This window comes from Notamacropus eugenii, chromosome X (assembly GCF_028372415.1).
Source record: "Notamacropus eugenii isolate mMacEug1 chromosome X, mMacEug1.pri_v2, whole genome shotgun sequence".
NCBI classification, from domain to species: domain Eukaryota; kingdom Metazoa; phylum Chordata; class Mammalia; order Diprotodontia; family Macropodidae; genus Notamacropus; species Notamacropus eugenii.
The window spans coordinates 57,502,848-57,515,113 of NC_092879.1; the positions used below are offsets into that span (position 1 = coordinate 57,502,848).

General features: G+C 36.5%; 1 protein-coding gene across 2 annotated transcripts in view; it reads right to left on the minus strand.

The window, feature by feature from the left end:
- Positions 1–12,266, minus strand: part of MAP7D3 (MAP7 domain containing 3) — a 75,950-nt gene that overhangs the window by 28,768 nt on the left and 34,916 nt on the right. Inside the window, exons 7-9 of one of the 2 annotated variants that reach the window (XM_072626663.1) lie at positions 10,705–10,806; positions 5,796–5,921; positions 2,984–3,105 (exon numbers count right to left, since the gene is read on the minus strand). In XM_072626663.1, the coding sequence (XP_072482764.1) occupies positions 2,984–3,105; positions 5,796–5,921; positions 10,705–10,806 (350 nt within the window). Of the gene's footprint in view, positions 1–2,983; positions 3,130–5,795; positions 5,922–10,704; positions 10,807–12,266 lie in introns of both variants that reach the window. The other variant, XM_072626664.1, reaches the window with a different exon arrangement.

Consider the following 12,266-nt stretch of genomic DNA (forward strand, 5'->3'; position numbering starts at 1 on the left):
GAGGCAAAACGCCTTCCACATCCAGAGAAAGAACTATGGAATTTGACTGCATAATGAAGCAGACCATTTTCTTTTGTATTATGTTTATGGTTTCTCCCATTCATTTTAATTCTTCTATGCAACATGCCTATGATGAAAACGTATTTAACAGGAATGTATGTGTAGAACCTATATCAAATTGTATGCCATCTCGGGGAGGGAGGGGTGAGGGAGGGGAAAAAAATCCAAGTTATATGGTAGTGATTGCAGAACACTGAAAATAAATAAAATAATAAAAAACAAAAAAAAGACCGGAGCTGAAGAGACAATTTGATTTTCAAATACAAGAATTAAGAGAAACATAAAAAGGTAAACAGGAAAGAGAAGCCTTAAGAAACTGATTAAAGCTGAACTGTTTACATTCCTATATGAAAAGAAGTTATTTATAACTCATGAGACCTTTTTCAGTATTAGGGTAGTTAGAGGGAATATATATATATATATGTAGGTGTGTATGGGTAGGTAGGTATGTATATATTATATATGTGCATCTATGTACATGTACATGTGTGTACGTCTATATGTATACATAGACAGAGGGCACAGGGTGAGCTGAATATGAAGGGAGAATACCTAAAAAAATAACATTTACTCTTACCAGGAGTAAGACAAAGGGAGAGGTAGAATATAGCAAATCATCTCACATACAAGAGGGAAGAGTTTTTACAATGGAGGGGAAGAGGGGGGAGATGAAAGGGAATAATTGAGCCTTACTCTCATGAAATTTGGCTTAAGGAGGGAATAACACACACTCCAATGGATATGGAAATCTATTTTACCCCACAGGAAGGCAAGGAGGAAGGGGACAGGAGAGGGAAGATAATAGAAGGGACAGAAAATTGGGGAAAGGGATAATCAGAAGCAAACACTACTGTGGTATCTGAGGACATGTCAAGGGAGTGGAATAAATGAAGGGCAGGATAGGACAGAGGGAAATGTGGTTAGTCTTTTACAACATAAATATTATGGAAGTGCTTTACATTGTTACACATGCATGACCTAGATTGAATTGCCTGTTTTCTCAATGAGGGTAGGTGGGGAGGTAGGGAGAGAATATGGAACTCAAAGCTTTAAGAATGAATGTCAAAAATTGTTTTAGCATGCAACTGGAAATTAAGCTATACAAGCAATGGAGTACAGAAATTTATTTTGCCCTACAGGAAAATAGAGGGGAAAAGGAAAGGAAGAAAGGTGGGTAATAGAAGGGAGGACAGACTGGAGGAAGAGGTGGATGGGGTGCATGCTATCCTGGGGTGGGGGGGTGGGGAGAGATGGGGAGAAAATTTTGAATCCAAAAATCTTGTGGAAGTGAATGTTAAGAAGTGAAAACCAAATAAACTATATAAAAAATACTGTCATATGTGGTAGCTTTCTAGTAGAGGGAAGGACACTGGGGACAATCATGATGATGGAAAAACACCAATAAAAATTTATTTATTAAAAATTCTATCTGCATGAAAAGGTTATACTTATAGTTTCTTAAATGTCAAACCTTCATGATTCTTCACCACTATGTGAGTATCTAGTACCAAGACATGATAATGCTGGAAGAGTCTTTTATTAGCGTTAAAGGAATCTTTTACTTCCAACAGGCACTTATCTTTTTTGTACTGCTTAGTACCTTTAGTCAGTCTATGTGGTTTTATGTTCTCTTTATTTGTTTGCAATATACTGGCAAAAATATACATCATCTTTTAAAAGTTGCACTCATAATTATGACTAGCTTAAAGAGTGGCTCAGTGTAGTAATGGCTCAATTCAATAATTCAGTGATAATTTATGAAGTTGGATAAAAATTTTCATCTAAAATCAAAACTGATACTGTTTTGTTTCAAGTTTTCAAGTCACCCTAAAAGAATAAAGCTATAAAAATAAACAAAATACCAAAATTAATTTTTAAATATGTTTAAATGTCCGCATTTATTCATCAGGTACCTGGAACTAATAATTTTCCCTCAAAACCTTTTCCTTTCCATATGTAATACAAATAGCCTGTTGTCCTAAATCTTAATAATATAATGTATGTGCCCTGAATTGTGGTAAAGCCAAAAAACGGTGCAAATGGATTTAGATTATCATCACAAACTTCAATTATTTATATAACTGAAGTCAAAGACCTTAAAAATGTGGCCACAGGTAAGTATTGCTTGACCACCAACAGACCCAGTAGCCAGTGAAACCAACTTCAAGAATTCATATACCAGGTTCTCTGTTATGGAAGTGAAAAGGCAGAAGAGATGAGCTGAAAGGTGAGATGATTAGACTGAGGTGTCCAGAAAAGAATCATAGTGCAATGGAAATGTCACAGGGAAAAGTGTGCGTGTGCGCGTGTGTGTGTGTGTGTGTGTGTGTGTGTGTGTGTGTGTCTGTGTCACAGGTAGAAAGGCATGGAAGAAAAGTAAGCCCTAAAAGGCAATAGTAGGCATCTGACTTTTAAATAAAAAGCCTACTGCCAGTGTTAACATAACTGAGTATGTAAAATACCATGAAGGTAGACTCTATGAAAATGAGTATTCTGCCATCTCTTGCCTCTTCATGGATGCATGAGTATACAATTCAGAGATTTTCCGTCATCATCATCATCATGATTTCTTTTCATTACTTCACTGCTCACTTATTGCCTGCCCTCTTCTCCACATCACCCCCCCCCCCCAATTAGTAGGGGAAATTTGGTTGATGTCCAAAGTGGCCAGCATTTGAATTTTTTGGCAACTCTTTTTAAAAAGGGTTGAAGAACAGGGAAAAATTTAAACCAACGGTCAAAACTATTTGAATTATTCATATTCTGTTGTAAAGTACCACTCATAACTAAGAATGTACTCTTTGGAAATCATACTATACTTTAACATGCGTAAAAAACCATCCCAATCAAGATTTGTTGCAAATATATATTTTAGGAGACAAAAAAAAACCCCATCATCAGTACAAGGAAATTTATAACAAACCTGTATAGAGCTTGTAGCATTTGCTGAAACGGCTCCCACAGGAGTCTTCGGTCTGTCGATGCTGCGGCTGCGCATGGGCATTTTGGGGGCCTGTGGTGGGTAGCTGATAGTACTGGAGGCAGCTGAACGAGGACAGAGGTGAAATTCTACAAAGTTAGGAATTTGACAAGACAAAACAGAGAGCCAAGTGCACAGTTTAAGAATAGGAAAAGAAAAAAAGAGAAACAGATTGTGTCTATTAGAAATCATAGAGATCACGCAACAGCACAGGAAGCATATCCTGAAAATGTGTCGTAAACATGAGACACCATCACCACGCAATTAGTATTTGAAAAGCAACACTAAGAATAATGACACCATGAAAGCAATAGTCTATTTACTGTAGATAAAAATAAGATGCTTTCCAAAGTCTGTGTGCAATTCTTATTTCTCACTCAATCACACTGTACTTCAGAATCAGCTTGTCAATAGAAAAATTACAAATTGTAAGTAACTAAAACATCTGTTTCAGGAAAACTAATCACACCATAGAGATAATTCCATGTTTGGCTGTATCCTAAGCTAAACATTCCAATACTTTACTGTTCTTCAATACGTCAAGGTTCTGTGATCATGCTGGTGGCCGCAGTATAAGCCCTTCACACTTTAGTAACTGACTTAATGAGATATTTTGCCCAAAAGTATTCATCTTTTGAAGGCCTCTCTACACTTAGAGAACCTGATACTCGGATGACAGACACACACTCCACCTTCGGGTTGGTACCTGAACCCTTTCAAGGTGGGAAGGACCTGTGAAAATCCAGCATTTCATTCACTAGCAGAGCCTCTGTGAACACAAAGTCACTGCCACATCATGTTAAAAAAAACTGATAGACAATTTGGCTCATCAAATATTCCAAAAAGTGTCAAATTTCTTATCCTGGCATACAAACAAATAGTGCTGATATTTGAAATTCTCGTTACAAAGATAAGTTTTAATTGCTTTGAGTCAGCTGATAAGACAACTAGGAAATATTTTTCTAAGAACAAGTAAACTGTATGTCCTCCTATATCTGAATACTGGCTAGAACATCCTTAATAAATAATAAACTGTGGCTTTAAAAAAAAGCATTACTATGCTTCCCATCCATTACCCAAAATAATTCAACATCAACCAAAGGGAACAAAAGATTAAATGTAAGGTAAGTTTAAAATGCCATAGGTGGCAACTGAAGTATTGTTCATCTCTAATGAAAACCTAACAAAACCACCAAGACTGATTCTGCCTTCCATTCTCATATCTCTGACTATTACCTCTAAGTGATGCATAAGCTTGGGCATGCCATCCCTTCACTCAAAAACTTTCAGTGAATACTGGGTATATCCTGAATCAAGTTCATCTCCTTTGCCTGACACTGAAAATCTTCCACAATCTGGTGCCATCCTACCTGCCCTTCAAGTCTTGCAGTACTCCTTAACATACATTCAATGCTCCAGTCAAATTGAACAATTCTTTGTCCTCCAGAACATGGATTTTTTCCCTCATGTTTTAGTTGCCTACTGACAGCCAACCTCCAGTAGATGGAAGAGGTTCTTTTGTTTCTGTCTTTGTCTCTCAAGGGATGCAAACCCCAGGCATGGCACCTTGCACAGAGTAGCAAGTTAATAAATGTTTGGCAAGTTTATTTTTCCTGAACATCAAACTTCTGTGGAGAAAGCATTTTATTTAAATATCTACAAAATTCTACAGAAGTAAAGTTACAGTCTTTCAGACCAACACTTTATACTACAGGAAAGCCAAAGGATGCCTAATGGTATTCCTAAGTATAGTGACTACCTTTCAACTAGCTATAGAAGCTCCAGTAAATTTTACAATTGCCTTGGGAATGATGCTAAGTTAAACCAGAGAGTTAGAAATGTCTAACATTTCAAAGCAAAAAAAATGGTGATTAGATGAAAAAAAGAGTGACCTAAAAATCAGGGACACACAATTGGCTCAAAACAAGCTAAAGCATCAGAACAAGTGGGCCAAAGCAAGGCTGAATGAACCCCAAGCACATCAGCATTAGCACTGGAATTCTGTGTCCTAACTGTCAGCAAAAAGCAAAGAGGAAAAGGGCTGAGAGAAGGAATATAAAAGGGAAGTGTGGTTGTAAAGAAGGAAAGAGAAGAGAATCTGGGAGAGGTGAGAGTCAATCAGAACAAAAGAAGTTAATACACTACATTTTTCACCAGGTACCTTGAGTAGGGTTTTATGCTATACACAGCTGTTTCTGGAACTCTAGAGGACACATATCCTAGAACTGACACAGTCCCAGCAGAATTTCAAGTTCACTTTTCTAGTCTTCCTCCCCTAATTAAAATGGTAAAGGGCAGTTCATGACGATTTTTTTTAAGGAAAAATGAAAACTCCCTCCATTAGATTGTGAGCCCCTCAAGGGCAAGGACTGTCTTTTGACTTTCTTTGTAACCCCAGGGCTTAGCCAATGCCTGGGTACATAGGTGGTGCTTCAATCCCTGCTTAGTGACTGAAGTAATGCATTACATTTCCTCTACAGCTGGTGCTACAGTACCTTCTAAATTCTTCTGGATTTATTTATATGTAGGTCAACACACTAGTTTGCTTTTAAAAGGGGGACCGGGGGGCCTCGTCTATCTACTATTATAATACTACAGTGGGAATCGTAAAATAAATCTGTAACTGAATGTGTAAAGTACACAGTGCTATGATACAGCGATCAATTCAAACAGTGATGTGGCTAAGGTGGGTATTAAGTCTCACTTGGTAAGTGCAAACGCTAAAGCTCGCAGGCTGATTGCAAACGCCTGTTACCTGAGGGATCTTTTCCAGCGGCAGATAACGCAGCAGCACTTTTGCTTTTAGCTAAAGAGGCTTGTGTAGGGGCGAGAAGGCGACTGATTATACTACTCTCCAGAGCACTGATCTGAAAGCGCCGAGCTGAATAATGAGAACAAATCAGAAAGGATTCAACACAAATAAAGGCAAAGCAAGAAAGAGAGATATGAATGGCTGCACACGATAAATTTCTTAGCGTAAAAACAGAGGCAGTAATGAGAGCAACACATTATATCACAATAGGATTAAACATTGCAATGTGATAGGGTTGCACTGGTTATCCTGGTATTCAAACACATGCAATGTTAATGAAGAGGTTAACTGAAGGAAAAAAAAGAAGGAAAAAGTCATGGTATACCACCAGCACGCTAATGAAAGCATTTCGGTAATGGGGACGTACGAGCAGACCCTGTACAGAATACAGTCTGTTTTAAAGGAACTCACATGGACATCATGACTACATACAACATAAGAAACTGGGAAAACAATTTCCAATGAGTTGCTATTTTATGTCATTTTGTACACAAGTTCTCAAACTACTGACTCCTAGATACTACTTAAATTACAACACGGAAAACCCAAGGGACTATCAATAGTTTCGTAAATATTTAAGTTGGCTGGAATAATTCTCTTCCAATCTGCCTGGTGCACAGTGTGGTGGATGACTTTGTATCCTGCCTCTGACACTTAGTGTCGGTGTGGTCACCGGTAAGTCACTTAACCTTCTCAGGCCTCAATTTCCATCTGTGAAATAAGAACGCTAACCTACAGCAGCTACTTCACAGGACTGTCATGAGCTTCAAAGAAGATAATGTGCACAAAAAGCTTGGCAAACTTTCAAATGCTATATGGATGTTGCCAGATAGCAGCAGCTGGGGCCTCCAAGCTGGGTGGTTTAGGATAAGTCACTAGAACCTTTAGGATGGGCCTCAGTTTCCCCATTTACAAAATGAAGGGGCTGAAGTAAGATGAGCTAGAAGGTCTTTTCCAGCTGTACGTTCTAAATGTTTTTCCACAACGATATAGAGTGTGGTAGGATTTTACCAGCAGAAATAAGAAATGACTATTATATAAGGATTTGGTTTGGCAAACAAAAAGGGGGGGGGGGCATCCAAAGCTGTTTGAAAGGGAAATGTTAGTTAGGAAAAGACCCTTGAAAAATTAGAAACTTTTCATTTTGATATAGGAATTCTTAAAAGGTAACAGCTTATTACAAAATACCATGTCTCACCTTTAGAAATACAAAAACATGCACTAAACAAAACCTAATCTTATTTTCCTGACTATGTACAAACAGGTCATAAAGGCAACAAAAAGCTTGCCTCAAAATGTAAAGACTAGCCCCTAAGATTTAATTTCTATAATTCACTAAAAATAACGATGAAAATTTCTGGAGTGCACTGAGTCCTCTAACACAACTCACTATCTCTATCTCCCTATGGACCATCTCTTTAGCTTAATTTTATACAGGCACACCCTACCATGATGTTTCCTCTAATGTCATGTCATGATAGGGTCATTAATATATTATAATGAATACCACCTCCTTCCCATATCAATAACATTGTGAAACTCTACTGGGAGTTTATTTGGCCGACCACTCAAGATCCAAGGCAGATGGCACTTATGCCCCTTAATTCCTCGTAACATTATTTCATCTCCTATTGTGGCTTTTGCTGGAACTACTTAACAACAGTGGGTGGAACAGGCTTGGAGTCACCCTGCTGAGCTGCCTGTAGGAATACTTGACAAATTTTACTTAAGGTTTTCTGTTTTACTAGCTTCATTTATGGCATTTGTGTTCATCTTTTTAGTTAGAAGAGAAATCCTTTGTCTTCTAACTTTGAGGATAACTTCTGAAGTGATTAAGCTGACCTTTTAGGATCTGCACTTAAATAACCAAACATCCATTTTTTCTTCCACTTTGCCTAGGTCTGCAGACTAGAGACATCAAACACATCACCCTGCAACGCTCCCAAGTGCCGCCGGACCAGATTAAAATGCCATGGGGAAACTAATTAACAAAATAAATAATAATACAGTAAAACGCAAATAGCATGACACTGTAAAACTAAGTCAATTCTATGGCCTGCAGGGATCCTGATGTCTCTGTTGGAGTCTGACCCCACTGGGGCAGATAAAATTGTGTCACTATCAGGTCTAGTCAAATATAAGCTTCTTTTCCTGCTTGCTCCTTTCAGAGACCAAATGCAAAGGAACATTAACTGAAACAAGCTATTTAAATGATGGAATTCGGAGTTGATAATTCTTCTTTACCATACTGGCAAATAAGCATTTACTACTTTCCATATCTTACTTACAGATTAACTCTAAGAAAATGTAAGCTAACTTACCTCTCAAAACATTTTGTAAAACATAAACATACATAAATATAGTAATAAATTATTTATTTTTACTTATAGATATTATTATTAATAAAAAGAAATAAAACACTTAAACAAATGGGAGAATCAGTAGGATTAGAGGGGATTATACTAGAGTGTTTAATGATATCAGTCCTCCAAATTGAGGAATAAGCACACTGTCATTTTGTACATAGTCCCTGAAGCCTACTACTATTGTGTCTAACATCTCCATCCACCATCCAAAACGTTTAGCGTTCCCCCCACCATTAGTGTAATATGTGCTGCAAATCTCACAATTTGAATAATCCCAACCGTTTTCTTTGTATTTTCCTATTTTTACAAGGAAAATAAAACAAGGGAAAATGAGCCACGTCCTGGCCCTTGCTGGGGAGAGGCTGCTCAGAATGCTCAGGGCCTTTCTTTGTTAGGCCAGCTGCTTAAAGCACAACTCCTCTTTTTGGCAGCTGCAAAGTGAAAGCGCACATTGGCACATTCATAAAAATAGTACAGTCATTTGGAAGTTCCTTTGGCAACTGAAAAATGATCATTAAGTCATCTGCTCAATTTATGAATTTTTTAAAAAACATACTGTGAAAATAAAGTGATGAAATATTTTTGAGTAAATTAATTATAATGCATCTTGAAGCCTTTATTTCCACTACAAGTAAAAGGAAAACAGAAGGTTCTAATCATTCACAGTTTAAAAAAGAAATATTTACAATACTATGCATCTGATCAGGTAATTTATTTGTGTCTGTAATGTTTATCTTTGTAGACTGAACATGCTTCAAGTGTCAGAAGGGACTACTTAAAAGAAGACCTGGCAGATATTTTTATTTTGCCTTTTAAATGCCAGGTCTATCAGTTAATATCTTGTGACCTTGAGGTATAAAGGGCAGTGGTAGCTTTGGAGTCACAGCTCCAGGTTCCAATCTGGCCTCAAATATTTTACTAACTTTGTGATCACTGGCAAAATACTTAACCCTGTAGAAGTCTCATTTTCCTCATCTGTAAAATGAGGATAATAAAACTTGCACTACCTTTCTTACAGGTCTGTTGGAGAGAAAATACTTGCCAAACCTTAAAGCACTATGTCAATATGAGCTATTACTATAGGAAAGAAGTTGTTCCAATTTTACTACATGACTGCCCATGATAATCATAATAACCTTCTTTCATCAAGAAAAAACAAGGAAGCTTTAAGTGAACTGAAATTGAAAATGAAACCTTTTGCATTTTACTTTATTAGGAAAGAAAACGTTTACCTTTAAAGCCTTATTTTTACCATAAATTTCATTACGATAAGATTTCAAGATCAGGAAAAAGAACACTAAGGACCTGGAAGTATCAATAACCTAAACAGCCACTAAATTTTAAAAGACCTGTCATCTTAATATCTAAAAAAAATAACCATAGGAATCAGAAACATATTGAAATGGTAAAATTTTACACAAAGATCAAATAATTGGATATGATACAAGGAGCTCAACTCCAAGTGGCTACCCCTTTTCTTCTGTAACGGAATCTAGTCATAACACATATACAGCACCAAAAAGAACATTCCATTCCTCAGCTTCTCCCCAATGGCCTCCATGTTTTCCCAAAGGCAGAAATTACCACGTAGTCACTTTGAGAAAAATGGACAGCACTCAAAAGAGTGAGTGAGCCTGCTTTTTATCTGTATAAATTAAATGCTGCTGCTACTTTCATTTTTTCTGCTAATTGACTGAAAAACGTGAATTTTCCTAGTGTCCAACATGACCATCAAATGTAATTCACCCAATAAGTGATTACTGTGATGAGAGCCACAACTAACCCATGCCCTCAGTCTTCCCTAAATATTAATTATGCCAAACATTCAATGTATATAGACATGTCTATATACACAGCACCAGAGATTCAGAGCTAGATAGGATCTTGGAGGGTATCAGGTCCAACCCCTTCATTTTAGAGATGAAGATAATTGAGGCACAGAGAAGTTAAGTGACTTGCCCAGGGTGACATAGGTAATAAGTGTCTGAGACAGAATTTCAACTCAACCAAGACCAGCATTCATCCACTACGCTATCTAGCCAGCCATCAGTCACAGTGAGTAGCTAGTATATCAACATAAGCCTTGGAAAAGAATTTTCATTACTAATTTAGAATATAATGATTAATAAAATTCTTTAATATGTAAGTAGAAAAAAGACAGAAACATTTAGTCTCAAACATTCTACAATTAAGTCTTGGTAACTTTTGGTCGCAATAAATTAACACTTTGAATAGCAAATCACACAATTAAAGCCCAGTAAATCCATTTGGTAGGATTAATAAAAGAATCATAAACCAAGATTACACATCAGTGAAAATGACTTTGAAGGGATGATGAACAACTCCTCTACTTCAAGTACAATGGAGTGATCATCTCAAATAAATTAAAATCTTGAAGAATATGAAGATTTATTTATACAATTAAAATAAATATGTATGAAGAGTTCATCTCCCTACACAGAAACCCATAAAATAACTACACTTACTCTTGTCAGAACTCGGAAGAGTTGCTGAAGATGAAGACAAACGTTTATTGATAATGGAATCTGTTTGTTTGAGATTCGCTGTAGATGAAGCATATCTGTTGCCTGAATGAAAAAAATAATATTTATTATAATCATAGCTCAAATATTTAAGCATCATTCTCTAAATCACAAGTGTTCACTGAAGCATAAGTATTCTGTCCTGAAAATGCATTTTTGTAATTTGGCTCTTAGGTACATGATGTTCAAGATAAGTCATTAACTTGAAGTCATATAAATTTCACTTGTTTTTGAAAATATGCGGATTTCTATTCTGGGCATGCGAATAATTTATGCAGCATCGTAGAAAACATACTTGATTTTGTTTAGTTCATACTCTGTATAGAATAATCTATGAAACTTGGAAAGAGGATAGTAAGAAAAATTTGGTAAGCTGGATAATTTTTTTAAATCTAAAAGATAGTCTTCCATAATTACAGACTTCAAAATTAAAAATGGGATTAAAAGAAATGCACTGACTTAACCTTTCCCAAGAAACAGAAATCTCTTCCAAAATATTTCAAGGCTACTTCAAAAATACATCTACAGTCCTGATACCAATTTCTGGTTGATATTGTCTATGTCATGAAGAAAATGGGAAAACTTAAAAAAAAGGTTTCTATTTCTAACAAAAAAAATCCATAAAACATATTATTTTAGTCCTGCCCCAAAAGTCTTTTTCCAACAAATAGATTTGTTTAAGCTAATTTCTTCTTCCACATTTTCATTATCCTAAAATAGGGCAAAAGCTAGCAGGAAAAATCATTTCTAACTTAGTAACATATTTAAGAAAGTACTTTTTTATAATTAAAGTAATACAAATTCAATAATTATTCCAATTTCAGATCAAATGGGGTCTCAATGGTTAATTATTTCTGATAGAACCAAATCTGAGCTTTTTCAGAATAGGACACTAAGTCAGCAGAGGAAGAGATGTCTCATAAACAAACTCCTTTGTTAAGCAGTAATTGGTTAATATGTGAAATGCAGTTTACAATCAGGCATTATAAGAAAGCATATGAAAAGGATATTGCCTGGCAAATGATACTGCATGGCATACAGCACAGGAAAAACTGATTTCTAGTTGGCAATGGCAGAAGAACCAAGCCTTGGCACAGAAGCAATTACTCACCTTAACAGTGAGGTCCTCTCTCTTACCAATAAACTTTCCTAGTACGGCACCCAAAGAATGAAGAAAGCAGGCATGAAATAAGGAATTGATGATAATAAGGCAGCATGGTGGAGTCAGAGGAACTGGATTCAAATCCTGGACCTGTTGTTTACTACCTGTTTCATCTCTCACAAGTCACTTCCCTTCTTTGACTCTTAACCTGTTTTTTCTCTGTAAACTGAGAGTCTAAGGCTAGCTAACCTAGAAGATCCCTTCTCCTTCAAAATCTAAGATTTCAGTGATTCTGATTCAAGTCCCTTCTCCCTGAAAATCTAGGATTCCACGATTCTGATTCAAGTCTCTTATTGGTGCATATCATATGCTCTTCCCAGGACAAAGGAAGTGATATGGAAGA